Raw genomic sequence first — 23,788 nt, forward strand, 5'->3', positions numbered from 1 at the left:
ACTAGATCTGAATTCTTTCATATCCTAGTTCATTATCTTTAATCTTTTTATTTTCCCCTCCTAACCTATGTTAACCCTAATTAGGTTAACCTCATGATTTCTAGGTTGTAACTTGAGAACTTGTTTTGAGTTATGATTTGATATCCTCTATACCCTAAAATACTACCATGATAATTCCCCTCTTAATTGTACCCTTTTGAACCATCGAATTCGGTTCTGGATTCTCAAAATTCGGATTCTTGCAGCCATTATGCGCATTGGTCGACTGGTCCAGCAGACCAATCAATCGACAAATGAGTACAGCAACCTCAATCTTGGTCTGTTTCGATTGATTTATGATCTTTTCCTTTATGCATCTTTCCTAACATGTTGTGTACACTTGTTTAGGACTGTCTTCTCAGGTTTAGTCAAGATCATACTTGATTCTTTAAGATTCCATTCAAGTTAGAAGGTAAGGACAGTTGATTCCTTAACTACATAGATTGCTTGTTCTCTGGTTTCTACTTTGTGGAACTATGAGATTACTTACTGTTATTATAATTTAATTATGATCTCCTACTGTGGGAACAATAGCACTTGTTTATATCATTTTTTCATTATTTATGTTATATGAATTACTTATTACTGCTTAATCCAATGTTGCTTTTACATTCTCTTTTATATGATGAACTACTGGTTGTGTATGTCATGACTGATCTGAGAATGTGTTTGCTTAAGTTTGGTTTGGGATTGGGAAGTGTCCTTTTGACACTTCTGTCCTTGGACATCGGAGGAAATAGTATGGGATGTTCTCCAAAGATGCCCATCGACGCTTTCCCGAATCAATGATTGTCATACCTAGGGATGTCTAGTGGTGTTTGGCTAGGATACACCCCTGTTATATCAGACCCGATTCGGAAGGGTATTGAGACCGAACGACCCGTGGTAGCAATGGGGATTCACGGGCGCTCAAGACCGGTGAAATGATCCGTGAGAGGACGGGAATCACATTGTGGGGGCCATTCATTGGAGGGTTGCATATGGCTAGACTTGGGCTCATGGGCGTTCAAGACCGGTGAAATGATCCGTGAAGGGACATGAGAGCTTCCCGTTTACCATATGTGGATAACAAATAGGGTTGATGAGTCCGGTGAGTAATATCCGTGACTCTAGTGGAAAGGATACCGGAAAGGATCGCTCGGGCGAGGAATGGAAGTATCCGGACTCGAGTTGATGTAATCGAGTAGATGACTTGCATTGGGCTAGGCTTTTCCCCGACATGCGCCAAGACTTATGCCAAATGGTTGTGAGAGAGTGTGTTGACTTAACCCCCTGCCATGGTTTGTCCTGAGGGATGAAGGACCCATTACCAACCGGCTGCTCAAGACCGGTGAAATGATCCGTGAGAGAATCCAAGATATCTTAAATGGTTGAGGATGTGAGCGGACCTTCCCAAAGAAGTACGGTGCTATGACTTAAAGCATGTCTGCCATAGAGACCAGCATACATAGAGTTAGACGCATACATACATTACTTGTTTCATACTGCATTGCATCATGTTATGTTTTGCCACATGTTATCTATGATGTTATGGATTAACTACTTTACTGAGTTTCTTCGAAACTCATTCTTGTTGTATATTTCTTTTTGTTAGATTATCCTGCAGTCAGAATATTATGATGACGATGCAAGACAAAAGCACAAGGTGATGAAGCGTATTACACGCAAAGTGCTGGCAACGATCAAGATTACTTTGATGATCCCCCGACGGATCAAGCTGCGTACTACTTTTGAGAACGGCATAAAGTTAGAACGGATTCATTGGATTGATGAAGTCCATACCTATGAAGACGTTATCTATAAACTTGAAGACGCTTGATCTTAGTTTATTTCTTAGTACATTTGTTTCAGTTGTAATCCCTTTTGATTTTCATACTACGTTCCGCTATTTTGGTGAAGTGAGTTTCCGCCTCACTTCACTCCTTTTTTATATCATTGGATATCTGGTATCTTTCCGCACTCGATTATAACTGATTGTTCATTTCTTGTTTTGAACCTTGTTTATAATATTAAACCTTGATTTAATTCTGTTTATGATTATGTTATTGTGTATGTGGGAGGATGATTTCCTCGATACTTGATCTTCGGGGCTGTGGATCACACTCTCGGGTATGCCAGTTAGGGTACCGGCTGGGAGGATGTGACAATAGTAGTACTGAAACTAATTCTCTTCTATTTTTTGAACACAAAATCCTCACAGAACTCCATCTTTCCTGTACTCTGACCACACATTAGACACTTTTTGCTTAATACAGCCATCCCTCTTTCACTCCTATGGCCTAGTCTCATGTGCCATAATTTTGTAGTATCTGAATCAGAAATTGATGAAGTTATCGCAATGGATCTAGTTATTGTAGTACCCTGCAAGACATACAAATTACCAACCTTCATAACTCCACCTTCAACTGTGTATTTGCACCCATTTGTATCAAAGGTGCCTAAATTGATGAGATTTTTCTTCAACTAAGGAACATGCCAGACTTCAGTTAGAGTTCTGATAATACCATCATGTTCGGATATTTCCCTTCCCAATTGTATTACAAGGAGAATTATTCCCCATCAACACAACTCTACTTTGAAAAGATTTGTAAGTAAAGAACCACTCACGGTTAAGGCACATATGGTGGGAACACCTAGAATCAAGCTTCTTGTGATCTAACTCTGTCATTAGACACCGGTAGCATCTCAGAATCACTCCCATCTTCAGCAACACTAGCCTCTACAGAGGTTTCTTTCTTTGGTTGGTTTGCACCACCACTTGCTTTCTGGCTTGTTCGAAGCTTGTAGCATTCAGATTTGATATGCCCCTTTTTCTTGTAGTAGTTACGGGTCAAGCTTTAGTTCTTTGATTTTGACCTAGACATTTCTTTTCACTGTCCGAATTCCTCTCAGTAGTTCTACCCCTAACTGTCAAACCAACACCCTTAGATTTGGTTGATGTCAATTCATCATCAATTTTTTGTTTACTTAAAAGATTAGTTTTCACATCAACAATTGAGATTGTCTCTCTACTATAGATCATGGTGTCTCTAAAGTGCTTGTATGACGGACGCAGTGAACCTAACATAGTTGTTGCTACCCAAGTTTCCAATGTAAATTATAGCAGAATTTCTGAATATGGCTCAGCTTACTACAATAAGGACATATATAAGCAGCCCCTTTACCATGTGAGATAGTAATTTTCTAATAGGTTGCTACTGTTTCTGACCTCTTCCTGCCTTGTGGCAACTTCCACAACCAAAATTGCCACCACGACTTCCACTATTCCCAATGTTGGTGTCACTGATCTTATCATGTGATAAATAGGCTGAAATGTCAGTGGATGGTGTACATTAATCATATTCTCAAAACACGAGCAAACATATTAGTGAGGGATGCAATAGTTTCTCTCCACAAAATCTAAGATCCAACTGAGTCATAATTTGGTCTAAAACCACCAAGAAAACCCATAATTGTCAATTACTCTCTCTGTTGTTACATCTTTTCACATTAGATGTAATTGGCAATAGGGCATTCAAATCTTCATATAGGGCGAATGCAATGCCAAAGGCTACTACACAGCAGAGTCTGGAGGGCAATTATCCTATGCAATCTCACCCAAACAATTTTTCTTAGGAGGCTGTTTCGATGCCTTGACCCCAAGGCTACAACTGTGGTCCACCAACCGTTGCGCCAAGGCCTCGCCCCTCGTATTCAAATCTTCATCTGTACACTTCAAACCAAGAAAGTATTGGGTGATGAATCATCCCCTTCTCTCAGATTTGTAGAATTCTTAAGCCAACTCAAACTCAGGTTAAATTATACACCCAAAATACAAGACTTCTAAATAATCGCACAACCTTTTTACTGTATCAATACGAGTAACGAAATCAACAACATGATTTTCCAAAGAATTTAGCATTTGTCCAAGAATATGTGCATCAACATTAATCCATACAGAATCACTCTTAGATGGATCTTTTAGGTGAGCCTGTTGATCCCTACTATTAAGTGTGAGTTTTACAATCTTCTGCCATTAATGATAATTACCAACTCTGTCAAGCTCCTAGTCAGTAATTTTAGATGTTAATTGCCAGATTTTAGAAACTAATGCTAAAATAAAACTGGGTTTGCTTGTTAACTAAGCAACAAAAACAAAACAAAAAGATAACTAAATAAATAGAAACATAAGCCAAAATAGAAACAAATCTCCCAATGTAATATGTAGTTACCAAGGAAATAGAACAAAATTGGGCAGAATGCATTCAGATCTTATCCAATCTGGGGTGGACCCCACACAGTGTGGCTACCACTGAACTAATAAATCACTCATGTCTTAACGCTCCCCCTCAAGCTGGAGTGTACATATCCAAAGTGCTTGGATCTGTTAAAAACTTCATAATCTCGAGCATGAGTAGCAATAGAAAATAGCAATAAACACAGAGAGAACTTCACCTAAGAGATAACCAACAATAACACAAACAATCTTAATGTTGGACGAACCATCCAACAATGAGAATAATAGGCGGCAATAAACATAAACCATATCCACAAGCATAGCAGCAAAAATTATATCAGAGGTACTATCCAAATAATGCCAATAGTAGTTAGTAGCAATTGTCTCAAAAGTGTAGCACCTCCAATGGCTACATTGTGAGAGGTAGGTAGTAAGCAGGATTCTCCACATGAGAAGATAAAAATGGCAGCTCCAATATCCACAAAAGTAGATAAAAGGTGCAGCTCCAATGTCCCACAAGTAGATAAAAGTGCAGCTCCAATGTCCACACATAAGCTCTACGTAAGAAGGCAAGTAGTAGGTAGTCTGTCTCAATTCTGCTCAACTAAAGCCAAAAACAGAGCCTCAAGCAAAGCTCTCTACAAGACAAATATAGGTTACAATGAAACAAAAGGCAGTATAGGTTAGTACAAACCAAGTAGGTAGGTAAAAGGCAATATGAGTTACTATTGACCAAGTAGGTGAAAGGCAGTATCAATTAATACAGCCAAGTAAGTAGTTGTTATAAAATACCATCTTAAGATGAAAGTCTTGAGATAAAGAGTAAATCTTCAATCTCCCCCTCATGTGTAGCATTACACATGGGCATTAATGACCAACTCTCAAAAGAACTGACCAATAAAAGCCTGATATATTTTTAATCAACCCCACATAATGACTGTTGACGAAACTACCTTAGTTGGCCAAGATCTCCATGAAATTTTGGTCAACTAAGGGGTGGAAGTTGCCTAATATAATGTGTGGGCACTTTCTATTTTGGTGATTTCCTATTACTTTCTATTTTTCTTCTTACTTGATTGACAAGAAATCTTCTTAGAACAGTTTCCTTTTTTTGTAGATTTAAGAGATTCTATGCAATATGTATTTCTCTTTTTGCTGCAATCCAGTTTAGGAAAGTTCTCCTAAACTGGGATTGAATCTAGATTATAAATAAAGAAAACAGGGGAGAGCCAGAAACGTGCGTGCCCTCTCCCTCTTTTCCCTTTTTTCTTCGTCTCTCTTTCTAATTTCCCTTCTTCTCCCTGTTTCTAAGTTCCAGGAACTGTTACATGGAATCAGAGCCTTCAGTCTGATCCTGTCTCAGTTTCTGAAACTGCAGTTATGAGTAACCTTTTTTTATTTCCTTGCCTACCCTACTACCTACTGAGTAATGCCTAATCAGGCCATTATGATATAAAGGGATCAACCTTTTTTTTTCCAGTCTGATTAGTAATTATCTATCTCCGATGGAGTATAATTTTATGAAGACCATCCGAAGCCTGCACTTCTCCATGTTTCAGCCAGCTATGCAGCAATACGTGAGGGGTTTATCTACTACTCACAGGGACTATTCGATGCAAAAAGTTTCCTTCTATGATTTCCAGGCACCGGTTCTTCAACTGAGGTAACCTCTTTTATTGTCCTCCTCCACTGATTCAATGCAAAGTCAGGAGATGCCCTTGCTGCCCCTGGATCCCAGTTGATCATTCTAGTAAAGTCCCTGTGTTAGTGAAGTACTGCTTTTTTCCAAGCCTTAACTGCTGTTTTTGTTTTGTCCCTGCTGTTTTGCAAGTATACTGCTAGTTCCTTGCCTGTGTAAAGTTCCTAGTTGGTTCTGAAATTCTTCGGTATCATTCTTTTTTCCAGCTGGGTACTGGGACTATACTACTGTTGACATGTTCTGCTGGTTGCTGCGTTTCATCCCTTGATTTTCTCTGTTCCTTTTACATACTTGGTCAGATCAGCCCTGTAGTTATTAAATCCTACAGGTTCATAGGGTGCTCAGTGTTGCTGCTGATCTGTACTGCTAGCAAAACCCTGTTTCATCATGGCTGAACCTAAACCTACGGATACCCTACAAGTTCAGATCACCACAGTTAAGCTGAGTGGTGTCTCTAACTATTTATTATGGGCTCAGAATGTTGAGGCCTATGTCCACGCCAAGGGCAAACTCAAGTATATCAAGGAAGATCCACCTACACAAGACCTTAAGGATCCTAAATCTGTGGCTGCTTATGATGAATGGATGAGAGAAAATTCTCTTGTTAAAATTTGGTTGTGGAATAGTGTTGAGTCCTACATTGCTGCCGATGTAATGTTTCATACTTAAGCTAAGGGAGTGTGGGACGACCTCTATGAAAGCTACCCACAAGCTAAGAACATCTTTTGTACTTGTGATTGTATGAAAGGAGTTTTCCAGTCCTAAGGGGACAAATCTTTGAATGATGATTTCAGTGCTTTTAAGGGCCATCTTGAGGAACTAAAGGTTTACCAGCCTGTCACCACTAACCTTGAAAAACTTGAGCAATGGAGCAAGGTTTATGTTGCCAAATTTTGGCTGGACTTCATCCTGATTATCTGACAGTCAAAAGTCAATTACTTACTAGAGAGAGGGTGCCGTCACTTAATAACATCTTTTCTCGATTGAACCGGCTGGTCCCTAGCTGTTCTAAATCTTCGACTCCTATCCTTAAGGACTCTGCTATTGTGTCTCTGTAGGGTGTGGTGGACAGCAACTTGATAAGTCCACTAGCCAGTGCACCTTTAGGGGAAAGCCTGATCACACTATGGACACATGTTGGCCAAAGAACAGTAAACCAGACTGGGCTAATGAATCAGCAAACAAAATATTTACAGAGAACACTTGTGAACCCACTGGCATCTCAAGTCCCTCTAAATCTGAAGCAGAGTCTACTAGTTCCCCTGTTTCCCATGTGGATTATGACATGCTTCTTAAGCGACCACAGCAGCATGAAACCAATTCTGCCTCCACGTCAATTGCTACTTTAGCTCATACAGGTAATACTGCTCTTATCACATCTACATGCACTCCATGGATCTTTGATTCCTGTGCTTCCTTCTCTATGACTGATTGACTCGTAAGTCTCATCCAAGGTTGTCAAAGGGACCAAGGCGATGGAGGGCTTCCAAGGCGACAAAGCGCCAATAAAGCGACGACTAAGCAGTCAAAGTGTCTTGCTGTTAGTTTTTAGGCACTCAAGGCATTCTTTAACTTTTGTATTACACAAAATTCCTAGCATTTAAGTATGAAACATTTTGCAAACTTTTTTTATTCCTATAATCAATATATAACATTGAAAAATGAACAGTCATTAACTTCAAACATAACATCAAAGTCACAAATCAAAGTTCAAAGTTTAACAACCAAAGGAGTTCCGTGAGGAAGAAGAAACCTGTGAGAGAGCGAAAGTGATTTAGGTTAGGGTTCTGTTTTGTGAATTAGTGAGGAAGAGTGCTTAAGTTTCCAGGTTTTTTTTTTAACCCTGTCTTACTTTGATTTGATTCCAAGTATCATAGTCCTATAGTCAATGGGCAAAACTAACAAATAAAAACCTTTAGATTAGAATCAAATGCAATTATATTCCATACCATTGATATGGTATATTTTTTATAAAAAGATTTTAAAAAATAGAAACCAATAAAGTAGTTGCCTTGGCGACCAGCCCACCTGGATGCCTAGGCGATGCCTTGGGCAACAAAGTGAGGGTTGCTTTGCCATGGCTAAGACCGCCCAGATGCTTAGGCGCCTTGACAACTGTGGTCCCATTTATTTTCATCATTGACCAAGTGTACTAATTCATCTCCTGTTGTTCTGGCCGATGGCTCCTCCACCAAAGTACTTGGACGTGGAGCAGTCTCTCCTACACCTTCCATGCATTTACCTTCTACAATATTTGACCAAAAATGCCTTTGAACTTGCTTTCCGTTAGTCAACTCACTGAGACCCTTAACTATTCTATTACCCTTTTTCCATCTTATTGTGTTTTTCAGGATCTGGAGATGGGGAGGATGATTGGTGGAGGGCTTGAACAAGGTGGACTGCACTACTTAAACAATGTTGGACCTTCCACTGTGGCTGCTGCTCCACTTTAGTGGCATTTCTATCTTGGCTATCCCTCCTTGTCCAAATTACAACTTACGGTTCTGTTGCCGGTCTAAATCTCTTCAATGCGAAGCATGCAAACTGGGAAAGCATCATAGGGTGGCATTCCCTATTAGTAGTAAAGCTCGTAGCTCATCTTTATTTTCCTTAGAAAATTCTGACATTTGGGTTCCATGTCAAGTCAAAAATATGTTAGGTTTTCATTACTTTGTGAGGATGATCATTCCCATTTGGCATGTGTGTATTTATTAGAGGATCGATCAGTCTTTGTTTCTCTTTTTCAAAGCTTTTATAATGAAATAAAGACTCAATTTGATGCTTCTATTACAATTTTGCAGTCTAATAATGCCCTAGAATATGTACAAACTGAGATATCTGATTTTTGTTCATCCAAGGGCATGATACATCAAACTAGTTATTCCTATACCACCACCACCACCCAAAAAAAAAAATGAGGTGGCTGAATGTAAGAATAGACACCTTTTGGACATTGCTCACTCTCTTAAGTTTTATATCAAGGATTCAAAGAATTTTTGGTGTGATGCAATTCTTACTGCCTGTTTTTTGATTAATCGCATGCCTTCATCTGTGTTGAATAATGGAATACCATTTTCTATCTTGCATCCTAATACCCCTTTATTTTCCTTTCCACCAAGTATGTTTGAATGTATTTGTTTTGTCCATGTTCTACAACCTGGTTTAGATAAACTTTCACCCCGTGAAACAAAATGTATTTTCCATGCTTATTCACGGACTCAAAAAGGTTACGGATATTTTGACCCGATTTTGAACCCGCAGTTTTAAAACGACTTGGATTTCGAACAGATTTTACTACGTTTTTTCCCTTTCATTTTTCAGAACACTACCAGATTTCCAAATGAAATTGTGATTCTCTCATAAACAAGATCTTGCTGAATGTATAGAAAGTGCAGTCCAAAAACATGAACGAACTTGGATATAATTTAACAAACATGGTGTATATTTCAAGGAATAGCAGTGAATATTAAGTAATATCAAGAGATTCTAACCCACCTGATCCAGGTCTTTAGCCACAACTGTGTTCCCCATTGCAGCAAAGAATGCCAGCTTCATCCGATCATCCTGAACTTTGACCAGATCAAAAAGGCGTGGAACTCCCTCAGGTGTAGTAACTTTCTCCTTCAACTTGGATACATGATTCATTTGTTTTTCCTGGAAACGAAACAGAAATGAAGGTTTTAGCTCCGTGGGCACATCAATAGAAATATGAATGCCTCTAGGAAAATATTAGTTTACTGCTAATCGGCTCGCATTTGATGAAAGGTAGCATAATGCGCATGGTAGCAATTAGCACTAAGACAGCATATTCTTATTTTGAGCCACATGGGCAGGAGAAGTAGCCAATTAGAATTCAAATCCATTGGGTAGTAAATAAAGTCACCCTCTGATTCAGCCAAATGTTACATTTAGTACTCCAACTAAATATTGGCTGACATTCTATCTCACTTTCACCAATTACTCAGCTCTTAAACTGTTCTGCCTTATCTTGAGTTTTAAGCTACTTGTTCATGTTTCTTTCTGCCAATTTAAACTTTATTTACCTTAATTTTGACAGGTGACAGAGGGGCCCACTTGTATGCAAAACATGGGTGCCAATCAAGCTGCCATACCATAAATGTGTTTCTTCTACTGATGGCACAACAGCCAATGCTCTGTAAAAATCACCATTCAAACACACCCAGTTTGCTCTAGTTTTCAAGTGAAACGAATCAGTCATTTTCTTTTCTGGAGTTAATCAATTGCTAATTAGTGTCTTCTGGCTGTTAAAACTGGCACTCCTACATCCCCACACTCCTGCTCTCCACCCAACCCAGAAGAACCCCACCCCACCCCCCACCCCAAAAAAAAAGGGCCAGACTTTGACAAGCTTCTATTTATTATAAGCCACCAGAGTTTTGCTATATATCTTTCACATCTATTCAGAGTCTTTAGAATACATAATGCACATCTTGGAGCAGCCACAAAATACAGTAGCACCAAGCTTTATAATGTTGATTAACGATTACAATGGTCACCGACTCACAGAAACTAAGATATCAAGATTAAATACTATATTAATTCCTCTTCCCTCCTAAATAATACCTCAAATACAGAAATTCCCAACTTCAAACTTACATGAAAATTTTTAAAAAGAAAGAAAAACATTTATACCAAAAAACTTATATTAATCGTTTAATTGCCAAACTCCCTTCTGTGCATAAATAGTAACCAATAATCAACCAACTCTTAGCCGTTAAGTCTCTTAGAGCAGAATGTAAGAAGTACTACTGCATCTGGACAGAAAATGAAACAATATTCCAGTCACACTACGGTACTTACAAGCATAACTCGAAACTCAGTGAGATAGTATCTCAAGAATCTTGACCTTCTTGAGACAATATAATACAAGACACAGAAAATGCACAGTTTCGAATAACTTGCTAAATTTTCAAATATTTGTGGACTGTCAGTGAATCTTGAATATTTCAAGAATCTCGACCTTCTATACCATCATATTGTATTGTTGGACTCATGGTGGGAGATCTCGCGAGATCTCGACAAATGTAGTCCATCCACATCCTTTAAAACCCCCTATCTCGTGCGAGAGAGGCAGATCTCGCTTCTCTCTCACTGCAACTCTCAAAAATCAACCGAAAATTGATTTTTGGCTAGAATTTTTTGGGGATTCAACTAGACTTCAACTTCTAAAATCCTTAACACATCTACAACATCAGATTATCATCATTCAAGCCTATTTCAACTAGATCTTCAAAAAAGGTAAGATTTTTCACCAAATTTGAATTTTTTTCAAATAAAATGTTCTACAATGGGTGTGAGAGTCTAGTATAAATATATGTTGATCTACTAGCTTCGATCTACACTTTCATGGAAACAAATTTAATTTTCTGCTATTAATTTATTTTTAAAATTTTCGTATTTAAAATATATAATATCTAAAAAATTAAAAAATATAAAAAACTACTTATGATATGAATCTGATTATCACTTATGTTAAACTACATTGAGAGGGCTACAACCCCATGTAGTCATATTTTGATTATCATGCTTGCTGTATTTTTTTTATTTAAATAATTAAATAAACTAATTATGATGAAAAATAATATTTTATTAAAAATTTATCTTTTTTTTTAAATGATGCTCATAAGCCTCATATTATGTAGTTTATTTTAAAAATACAAGCATGTCTGTTTGAGCATTGTATATATGTTATCTTAGAACAAAGTGTGCATTTTGTTGTTTTATAAATTGTTTTTACATGTTTTTAATTATCTAAAAATTATTCTAATGATTATTCATCTATGTATTTTAGTGTTGTAGACTTGTGGCTTAAATGACAACTAGTGGGAGTGGTGGCACTGGCAGTGGGACTCAGGAAATTGCTTGGCAACATGGCGATCCACTAACTGCCGACAAGAAAAAATCCCTATGCAAGTATTGCCTCAAGACCTTGAATTCTGGTGGTTCAACAAGATTAAAACAACATTTGGTTGGTGGCTACAAAGATGTTGCCAAGTGTCCCAAGGTTCCTTATGAACTGCAAAAAGTAATTGCAGCAACTCTGAAGGGAGGGAGATGAGATGGCACAAAAGCAAATGGAATTTGAGGATACAGTGTTGTGTAGACCTTTTGTTGATGTTGATGAGGAGTCAGACGACAATAAGGAGAGGAGGAGGGTATGGGTATTAAGTCACAAGCCGAGTGGAGACAAATGAAGGCTGCAATGGAAGCTAGCAGACAATCCTTACAATTTGAGAATGTGAGGCAATATGAACAGACAAGAGGAGCAGGTGGTTCGGGGTCAAGGGCATCCATGCCACCTAGAAATAGCTTTCATGGAAGTGTGAGGACTGAAAGGAGGAGGAAGACTACATATTATGATGCCACATTTGACCAAGACCCCTCCCTCTTCAAGCATCAAGACACTTATCAAAGAAGCATTCCATATATGTTTGCTAGAGGTAAAGAAGGCAATAGGGGGAAGGAAGCTAGGCTGGCAATCAAAAAATTCATGCTTTACAACAACATTGCAGCCAATGTAGCCAAAACATCATATTATCAGGGGATGATCAATGCAGTTGCTAGGGTAAGTGTAGGGGTTTAAGGCTCAAAGGCTTGGAAAGTAATGAATAAATATTTACCAAAGGTGAAGTAGGAGATGGAGGAATAAATTGGTTCATTGAAGGAAAGATGGACAACATATGGTGTTACTGTGACGGCTAATGGATGCATTGGTCCTACTAGACAGTCTATCATTAATTTCATGTTGAGCTGCAATGGAAAGACATCCTTCCTTAAGTCAGTGGATGCCTCAAATAAAATCAAAGATGCTAACTACATTTACAAGCTTCCTAGGCAGGTGATCCTTGAGGTAGGGCCAAGCAATGTTGTCCAAATTGGCATAGATAACAGTGCTAACTTCAAGAAAGCTATTGAAATGTTGATGAAGAAGAAGAACAGCAAGATCCACTTCTTTTGGACACCATGTGCAGCACACTCGATTGATCTTATGTTGAAGGACTTGGGGAAGAGAAAGTCAATCAATGTTGTAGTTGAAAGGGTAGAAGGGTCAGTTATTTTATTTATAACCATTGTTATGTGCTAAAAATGATGAGGAACCATTGTAAGGGTGATCTAATCAGACCTGAATTGACTAGATTCGCCACCAACTATGTAGCTCTGAAAAGCTTCCAGAAGAAAGTGGTGGGTCTACGGCACATGTTTGCAAGTGAGGAGTGGTTTAATTGGCGTGGATCTAGCCATCCTGATGCAATAGTAGCCAAACAAACCATTGCTGATGATTCCTTTTGGAGGCAACTAAATAGGACAGTGGGCATTTTAGAGCCTATTGTGTTTGTTTTGAGGATGGTGGATTCAGAGAAGAATCACACAATGCCACACATATATGCTGCCCTCCAGCAAATGAAAGAGTTGGTTAGAGTTGCTGCCCCTAGCTCCTACAAATCCTATGAGAGGATCATCAATGATAAATGGGAGATGCACTTTATGCATCCTTTACACTTGGCTGGTGAGTCACTTTTCAGTCTTTAAGTTTTTGTTGTATACTTTGATTTACATTATTAATTTGTTATAAGTTATCTCATAATTTATAAACAAGTAAACAACCAAATCACTAACCAAATTTTTATTTCCACAATACAAGCTTACTACCTCAACCCAAAGTACCATTACAAGAATGATCTAGGCGTAATGTAAGGTTGATGAATGCGGAGCAAGACATGGTGGAGAAGCTTGTGCCAAATCCCATCATGCAAGGGACAATTAATGGAGAGGTGAGAACTTATTCAATTGTTTCTTCAACTTCTTGCATTAGTGCATATAAAGTATTAAAAGTACAATAATTGAAACACCTCTATCTCATTTGTTTACTAAATGTGGTCCGTTATAGACTAGAAACCATGCATGCAAACACTGACAAGTCAATTGGTGTACAGATCAGGGAGTTCAGGGATGCCTCTAGGAGTTTTGGAAAGCTTTATGTGGTTGTAACTAGGCAAAAAAATGATCCTGGTAAATAGTCCATTACTATAACTCTATAGGTGACAACTGATAAGTCCGTAAGACTATAACCTATAAGTTATATAAGTATTAAGATTTACTTGCTTAATGGATTATTATATTTGGTTATGCAGCTGACTGATGGGTTTTATATGGAACTAGTTCACCAACTCTCAGGGACATAACAATTAAAGTACTCTCACAGACTTGCTCATCCTCTGGTTGCGAGAGGAACTGGAGCACCTTCTCGCTCATCCATAGTAAGGTACAGAACATATTGGGGCATAAAAGGCTTGAGGACTTAGTGTATGTGCATTACAACATGAGGTTGAGAGTAGGGCACATACAAGATGATATAAAGGACGAAAATTGGGAACCGATTGAGTTAACTAATATGTTCCACAAGCCCCCCGCAGAGGATGAGGAAGATGATGTCATATATCAATGGGTTAGGGATCGAGGTGGCCCAGTGTTGGATGGGCCAGGAGGGCAGCTGGATTTTACCATTGCTGCTGCCATAGGCCCAGATGTTGTAGCTGACCACATGTCTTCTGATGAGGGTCAGGTTGTTGTAGTAGCATTAGCAGGACCAAGTGTACCATTTGTGGAACCACCTGGTCAACTTGAAACAGCTGCAGTGATGTCTAGTAGTGGGAATTCAGATGATGCCGATGATACCATCCCTCCAAGTTAGCCATCGAGTCATGGAGGCAGTCAAGTTGGTGGTGTTGCTGGTGAAAGTCAGGGTCAACAAAGGGAGTCACCTCCACCAGGTCCAAGTCATCTAACACATGTGAGCCACGGTTCCCCTGTTGCCCGGACTTATACTAGGAGTAGGAAGAGCAGATCAAACCAGGGACAAACGAATGATGGTGCAAGCATCATGGATCTTGAATTGAATATGGAAAGCATGAGCCTAAATCATGGTCACAGTGGTTCACAACAGCAGAGTTTGGCCAGTTGGCAATCATCGGAGTACATATACGGGGATCACAACACCTGTTCAGATTACGCTGGGTATTCTTCTTAAGGAGATCATGTTATTCCTCAAGACCTTGCACTTGGAGAGTACACATATGGGAGTGAAGGTGAGCTATTAACTGAAGGGTTTAGAAACCCCTACCTATATATTCAACAGCAACACGAACATCAAGAGCAACAATGGCTCTTTCACCCACCCACGATTGACGGTTACCCCAGATTGTTGTTCCTCCAGTATTCTAACATTAAGACATATCGATCCCATATAAACCAATATGTGACATGCTACAGTTGTAATGCCCCGCTTCTTTTTATATTATTATTTTATCATTGTGTTGGAATGTTTCAATCTTTAAGATTATTAAAGGATCATGGTGGTTGGATTATATGTCAACATGGTTTGTTTAATGGTTTAACCGATTGGTTCAAGTGTAATTAAACGATAGCTTAACTGGAACCGGATTTCAATATTTTGGGTGAGATCCGACATCACTTGTGGGTCCCACAACAGTAGAATTATACTAAACTGAAAACAAGAAAATGATCAACATAATTTTCTAAACCTGGAGGTATTAATATTTGCATCCCAAAATGGGCCCTGCATAAGAAAATAGAGCGGGCACGCAAACCTATAAACTAGGCCCATTAGTTAAGTGTGTGTGCGTGTGTGTATATATATTATATTATCCTATACGTAGAAAGAGAGAGGAGGAGGTGACACCTCCCTCTCTCTCTCTCCCACCTAACGTGGGTATTAAAAGAGAGAGATGTCACTTTAATAAAGAAAAGAGAGAGAGAAAAGAAGTGAGGTGTTAAAAGGAAAAAAAGAGAGAGAAAAAGAGAATAAGGGAAATGAATTAAAGAGAGGAGAGAGAGAATCTTAGAGTTAAATGTTACCTGTGTGTGTGGAAGTGAAGTGGAGAGTACAAAGTCAGAGAGAAGTGGAGTGGAGAGAGAAGAGCAAGAGAAGAGAGGAGAGAGAGTACAAAAGAAGTTAAAAGGAGAAAGACATAGGAATGAAATGCAAGAGGAATATTGAAATGGACAGGGTATTGTAATGCAATACTGAAATTGAATATAATAAAAAAAGAAATAAAATGTTAATGGCTTTTGTAAGTCCTAGTACTTAATGTACCCAAATGGGAAGGCATGAAGCAAAACTGAAAGTGGAAAGATAGATTAGACCGATGATGGCCTCCTGTGGAATGAGAACCTCTAAGACTAAGAATGAGACTAATGCCACTAGTGTGGTTTAGATTGAAGGGGTCCTCTCTACAGGCAGCGCTTAAGTCTGGTTTAATAAAGAAAAAGGAAAAGGAAAATGAAAAGAAAATTGGATTGCATAATGCTATATGACTTTGATGTGATAATGGATACATGATGAATTGTCTGACTTACTTACATGGTTGTCTATATTGCTTACTGGGCCGCAAAGCTCACTATTGTAAATGTTGACAAGTCCTCAGATATATAACAAGGGCAAGGGTGCTGCCACCCAACAACACCTTTAAAGTTGAAGATGAAAACACTTTTTCTTTTTGTGGCAACTGATGTTTGTTTAACTGAATTGTGGATGTATATATTTCCTTTGAGGCTGTATGTACTTAACTAGATACTGTTGAAAACTCAAAAGTAAACATAATAGGACTTTGGACTGTACACATATGTTTATGAGTCAAACTGTCAAACAGGTTGTCTGTTTTCGTCCTTGTAAATGTTTAATTTAGCATTGTTTTTAGTGGTTATAAACAGGTTGATAAAGAGAGGACTATCACATGCCCTAGTTAAATGTTCGTAAGGTGTGCCCCACCAAGCATATGAAAACTGGGATTGTGACAACAATGATGAGTTGACTTGGGAGTCATAGTGTCCACCGTTCAGAATCAGTTGATGCAGAATGTTGAGTGATACTATTGCAGTCTTGTGAACTTATGGATTATGATTTATGACTTACTAAAACTTCTTATGGTTGTAAAATTTTGAAAAATTTAAGTTCTTTGATAGTTTGATGTGTAATGTATTTGATACTTGATAGTTGACAACTTGAATCACTTAATATCTCATATCTCTACATTACATGTTGTTTAACATTGCATTTCACAGCATTTCGGTTTTACACATAGGGTTGGCTTAGAAGACTTAGGGTTATTTTCTCACAAATCCAAGGCCACCAATGTGTTCAAAAGGCCTTAAATAGGCTAAATACTAAGTTTCTGCCCAACCGGGGCCCTAAAACCCACCGAGATGGGCCACCGAGTTTATGCCAAAAAATTTGTATATCTCGACCGAGATCTCACCATCTTGGTAGAGATCTCGGTTTGAGATCTCGATTTTTTTAAGTGGCAAGATCTCGCTCTCCAGTGAGATCTCCCACCATGGCTAGACTTGGGAGTCGAGATGTGGAAGAGTACCATAATAAGGTTTCTAACTAATGTAGTTGTCCACTGTACTCAACCCACCATTTCAATCCAGGCAATTCCAATTAATTCCCTGGCTCCAATTAATACCCCAAACTCGTCTCTTCCTTCTTCTTCCCTCACCCAGCCCAACATTTCAACCCATTTTATACTTCTTACCCTCTGGCCCATTAAATTCTCAAAACCCACTTCAACCCACTGCTTTAACCCAAACCAACCCTCTTAATTCCAAAAACCCATCCCAGCCAATGATCTCCCCCCCTCTCCGTCCGTCCCTCTTATCCCTACATCTCAGCCTCCCTCCTTCTTTCCCCCCTTCAAACCCATTATATTCCCTCATACTCTTGCCTCCCTTTCTCCCCACTCCCTCCCAACCTCGCAGGAAATCCCACTCTTGTCTATTCTAAAGAAAGGCATCCTAGATTCTCCCCCCCCCCCCAAGGTTTAAAGTATCGATATCGAGTATCATATCTGTCAAGTGATTTTAACAGACGTATCGTCTTGTATCGAGTATTGTATCACTCTGGCTAATGTATTTTAGTGTAATTCAATGGAGAGACATATCAAGATGAATCGTATTAGTCTAGTCAAATATGGATATGTATCGGCTAGTATCGTATGGTATCATGGGATACTTTAAACCTTTCCCCCCTCTTTCCCATTGTTAGTGGTCTCATCTGGAATGCCATGTCCAAATTCTTTTGCTAAGAAAGTTGAAGTCAAGAATCTCCTTTAATCTTCCAAAGTTGGATTCTATGCTTTACTTAAAACCAAGATTGCCAAGGAAAAAATGGCAGAATTTGGTTCCTTCGGGATCCCTCCCTCCTCTCCATCTATCCCTGCTCAAACTTTCAATTCCTACAACTCGACATCTCACTTCCAAACTCTCAACCCCCTCACCCTTTCCATCATTTATGCCTTCAACCGCCCCTTTGAGTGGTTACCCCTCTAGAATCTCATCTCCTCCCTCTCTACCAATTTTGGGTCCCTCACTTGTGGTCTTGGAGGAGATTTCAATGTGATATACTCAAGCCTCGAGAAAGTGGGAGTAAACTCCCTCAATCTCCCCTCTGTAAATGCCCTTAATGATTGCCTTGATATGGGGAGGTCTAAAAAAAATGGGGGGGGGGGGGGGGGGAAGATTCTTGGATGAAACAAAAGATAAGGAAAATTTAGGGTTTTAGGATGGATCTTGGGTAGGATTTTGAAGATCTTGGCAACCTTTCTCAATTCTTTCTTTTTTTCTTTTTCTTCTTTCTTTTTTTTCTTTCTTCTCTTTTCTTTCTTTTATGTTTTCTTTTTTATTTTCCTTGCTGTTTTCTGGTTGCTGCAAAAAAAGGGAGAGAGGAGCCAAGAGAGAAATGAGGGACAGGGGGTGCTGCAAGGTTGTGGGGAGGTGGGAAAGGGAATCTAGGGGCCTATGAGGAGTGGGGGAGGAGAATTAGGGGGCTGCAATGGGAGGGGGTGGGGTTTCCTAGGTTGCACAAGAGAGGGAAAGGGAGGGGGAGGGTTGCGATGGAGGTAGGAGGTTAGGGAAGGGGCTGGTGGTGCTGGACTAACTTGGTGGAGCTGCTTTTGAAAGAGATGGCTGCTAATTCTTGAGGTAGATTGCTGCAATTGAAGGCAAGAAGCTTAACAATCCCCCTATGGCCCTCCCAAGAGAACCACGACTTGTTTCCCATAAGAATTCTTCAATCTTTATTCAACACAGACTGAATTTACAATGAAGAGAATGGCTTATTTATAGCCTTACATCAAGAAAGAAAGAACTTGACTCAAATTGGGAAATAGAATTCGATTCAACTAGGGACTTAGAAACTAACTCAACTAGGGTTTCTTTTATAAGTTAGGAGACCTCTTAGAATTAAAAAAAAACAGCCACATAAATAAAAACTTAAACTAAAAGACAATTATCCATAAAGAGTCCTACTTAAAAGAAAGACTCCCTATGACACAAGGACTCAAGAACTAACTCAAACTAGGACTTCAAGATTGAATCGAACTCAGACAAATAAAATAAGAATTCTGAAAATAAAATAATCATCTAATTAGGATTGGATAATGACTACATTGCCCCTACAGGGGTACCGCCAGCCCCAGATCTACCATCTTGGTTGGGCCTTGTTTCCCAAACCAAGGTTTGGCTAGGGGAGGGCCCTTCTTCACATCGTTGGTAGCCACCACATAGATAATAAACTTGACCATTTTCTAATTAATGATATTTGGCTATCCCTCTTTCATAACTTTGATGCTATAAACTCCAAATTATCCCTTTCATCTCCTTCAGCCCCAAGCTCTTCAAATTCTTTAGCATGGGAACCACCCACCACCTCTTCTCTCCCGCTGTCATCTCTACTTCCGCTAGACCCCTCTCCACCCCCACCCCCACCCCCTTGCCTTTGTTGCCAAGTCAAATCAGAACTTAAAGGTTGGAACTAATCCTCCTTTGGCAATATCTACTCCCAAAACCATTCTACCTGCACCACTCTCTCTCGCATCCAATTCAAACTTCATTCCAACATCTATGATCCCCTCCTTGCCATCGAGGAGACAAGGCTCACAGCCAAGTTGACCTACCTCCTTTATAAAGGGGAAAGCTTTTTGCCTATTTACAACGCTTGATCAAGGTTCAAACTAATTTCAAGTCCTCCAATCTTATCCACAAATCCCATTGTTGTCACCGACTCTATCCAAAGGATAAATGTAGACAGTCTCCCACTTCTTCCCTCTTTAATCCCTTCTTAACGTCCCCCACCGTACCCCCATCCCAATAAATATTTGCCCTCCTGCCCTCGGGAAACCCCTCCACGCCACTGATGTATCCAGCCCCCAGCCAGCCCAAAAGAGCCAAGAATGGGGCCAAGCCTATTTGGAAACTGGGCCAAACCAAGGGGGCCGAATTCTGTCCAGGGGTAGAACGGCCATTTTCCTACCCCTGGATCGAACTAATATTAGTTTGACCGATAACCAAACAGTTAATTTTATGAATTATGACTCCATAGATTTGAAATCTATAGATTTAAAATTTATAGATATTTGAAATCTCCAAACTCATGTAACTAAACAGGCCCTTAAAAAGTCCAGCTTCAGTAAATAGTTCCTATTTTAGTAGGGAATTCATTAGTTGAGTCATAAATAGGTAAGTCTGGGTTACTTGGGAACCAAGTTTCATTGTTTGAGTTTATCTAGGTTAAGTGGCTATAAATTGCCTTCAGATTGATTGAGCTCATGAAATCATGAATTGAAGAAAGACTTGATATAGTCATTGGGATCCCTGGGAGGGTGACCTATGCCGGGTTTTGAGCTTTGTTTCTACAATTTTCAAGTTCATTCTTCTTCAAGCACTCAAACAGCAATCCCAGCAACTACTACAAGCATTCCACTTCAGATCACTACAAGCTTTCATCCACAAGCAAGTTCAAAAGCTTCCCAAACCTTTTCCCTACATCTCCAGCCAATCCCCACCCCAACCTCAAGCCAACCTTAGCCCTTTCCCCTTCTCCTTCTTCTTTCCATCCTTTCAGATCCCACCCCAACTAGGATTCCCTCATTCCCTGCCCTAAAACCCTTCATTATACCTTTCTAGAGTCACCCAAACCTATAGAACCTAGCCCTAATCTTAAAATCCCCAAAGCAGCCCTAAAAGTGTTGAATCTCTGCACTTCATCTTCTACCTTGGGAAGTTACAAAATTTTAAAATTCCAGAAAACCCTAATTCCTTCACACCTCAACCCTTCTTTCCCTAAATCACTTACTAAACTGCAGATTATAGGCAATACTGGTTGTAAACTGCAGAGCACTGCCCCATTCCCCCAAACCCTAACCCTAGCCAAATCTCATACCAACTAGGATTTGAATTTTTGAATTTAAGTTTCAGACCTCAATTGACACTCCTAGCAGCTTTATTGGCCCCAATCCCCTTGGCCGAACCATCTAGAGGCCCTAATTGTGTGTTGGTTCTACTTTAAAAGATCCTGAAATCCAACCCTAAACCCTAGGCTGCATCAATTGTATCAGAGCTACAAGAACCGGCGGCAGACAGTACCATGGAAAACTTCTATGGCAGTCCCTCCGTCAATGTTATCTCAAAAGTCTTTTCAACAGACCAAGAAGAAGAAGATTGGAGGTGCCCCTTCTACACTAGAGTCCAATCAGGTGGTGCAAAGCATTGATAATGGTTGATAGTGGTAGTAGCTTTTATGTGGTGTATAAAGAATTTGTACCGAGGCTGATTTAAAAAGTGAGAGGCATCCCCAACCCCATAGAGTCACCCTTGTAAATAGTGAGGAATTAGAAGTCACTCAGGTGTCTCGTTCCCATCAGTCTCCATTCTTACTCAGAGGAGATATGGTGTGATGTAGTGTACATTGTCAAAGGTCAGAAGATTGTACTCTTACCCTTGAACCTACCCAAGAGATCAAGAAGAAGCAAACCCTCAAAACTATTCAAAAGGACTTCAATACCAGAATGCAACACTTCGTGGATCCTAAACCTAAAGGACCCAGTCAAGAGATCAACCAAGACACCACCACCAACTCCAAAGCCCCACAACTAGATGGTGAACCTTCTTCACCAATCCAACAGTTTCCTAAAGAAGAGGTTATAGAAGAGTCTCACAAGGTCATAGCATCTAAAGAAAGAGCTAAGGCACCCATTCCTCTAAGGGTTTCTTTACAGTATAGGAAGAGCAGTGCTGCCCACAGATATCAAGTCCATACCAGCACCACTCCCACGTGAGACCAAACCTCCCTTGGGCTTCATCTTCTTTCTTCAGAAGGATACTGCGAACCTCCTATGGGCTATAGCAGAGGTGATGATCAAAGTGCAAACAGAAAAGGGCTCCAAAGGCATCACCAATCATTCCACCCTTCCTCCTAGGGCTCCTAATACTCAGGCCTCTAGGATCGAAGACTATATTACCACTAGCCCAAGTAAACAAAGGTACTGTCAAAGAAAGGTGCAGGCAACAACACACCTATAGCTTCCTCCCCACTGTAAGATGCAAGGAAGGGTTCACACCAAAGACTTCCAGGTCATTAATCCATGAGAGCTAGAGAAGCACATTCATCAGGAGATGAATGTTTTTAAAAAGGGGAGAGTTGATACATTCAACCCCTAGCCAACCCAAAAGAGCAAAGAAGGGGGCCAAGCCCATTCAAAAGTTGGGCCAAAACAGGGGGCCTGAATTTTGTCCAGGGGTAGAACGGTCATTTTCCCACCCTGGATTGAACTAATATTAGTTTGACCGAGTCCATGTTATTTTTGAATTTTAATTGTTTTTATTTCCTTATTGGGAGTCTTAGTAGTAAAGTAATTTTGGTATTTGTCTGTTAGTGTGATAGGGATTTTATCCTAGAAAATCCAATTTTAGTAAGGATTCCTATTTAGTAGGGAATCCATTAGTTGAGTCCTAAATATGTAAGTCTTGTTTTTTTAGATTGATTGAGTTAATGAAATCATGAAGTGAAGAAAGACTTGATATAGTCATGGGATCTATGGGAGGGTGACCTGCAGCTGGATTTTGAGCTTTGTTTCTACAATTTTCAAGTTCCTTCTTTTTCTTCAAGCACTCAAACAGAAATCCCGACAACTATTACAAGCATTCCACTTCAAATCACTGCAAACTTTCATCCACAAGCAGTGTTATCAGAGTGTCCACCTAGGCGCGCCTAGGTGGCAAAGCGGTTTTTCAACCGTCTTGTTTTGAACCGCTTAGTTGACGTGCTGTTTTTTTCCCACTTTGTTGCCTTGTGCACCTTATTACCGCCTAGATGCTAAAGCAGCCACTTTTTTTACATTTTGTACATAATATTTTTTTCTTAACTTTTTTTTAAATCAAAATTTATTTTACAAAGCTGTATATAAATTTAATAGCTTAGTCATTCAATAATCGAGGCCCAAATTGCGAAGGACCCTCGTGCCCGTCAGCAACAGAATGTGAAGCATAAGTCATTCTCAACATCGAGAATCAATGAATCATTAACCGGACAATGGCTTGGAAATCGGAATAACGAGATCTATTAATTTATCGTGTAGGCTCTGTCAGTACATAATCATTGTTATGATGCTTGATGAGATGAACTTATGTTTGTGTTCTTTTTTGGATAATTTTTCATAATTATGATTCTTGAATGCTTTCCTTTTTGGATGAATGTGACAATTGAATGTTTGTTTAGTTTATTATAAAAAGTAGTTTAAAAGTAGTTGTATCGAAAAATTTTGACCCAACCGCTTTTGTTGCCTTATTGCTGCCTAGGCGGAGCCCCAATTGCTTTGGTCGCCTTGCCGCATTGACAACCTTGTCCACAAGTAAGTTCAAAATCTTCCTAAACATTCCCCCCCCCCATCTCCAGCCACTCCCCACCCCAACCTCAAGCCAACCTTAGCCCTTTCCCCTTCTCCTTCTTCCCACACTTT

General features: G+C 39.5%; 1 protein-coding gene across 1 annotated transcript in view; it reads right to left on the reverse strand.

The window, feature by feature from the left end:
* The window catches only part of SMC3 (structural maintenance of chromosome 3), a 68,604-nt gene that overhangs the window by 15,711 nt on the left and 29,105 nt on the right, over positions 1–23,788 (reverse strand). Inside the window, exon 15 of the mRNA XM_089155130.1 lies at positions 9,450–9,608. Within this exon, the coding sequence (XP_089011256.1) occupies positions 9,450–9,608 (159 nt within the window). The remainder of the gene's footprint in view (positions 1–9,449; positions 9,609–23,788) is intronic.

The sequence above is a fragment of the Hakea prostrata genome, chromosome 5, assembly GCF_041222555.1.
Source record: "Hakea prostrata isolate BN-2017 chromosome 5, UWA_Hpros_2, whole genome shotgun sequence".
Lineage (NCBI taxonomy): Eukaryota > Viridiplantae > Streptophyta > Magnoliopsida > Proteales > Proteaceae > Hakea > Hakea prostrata.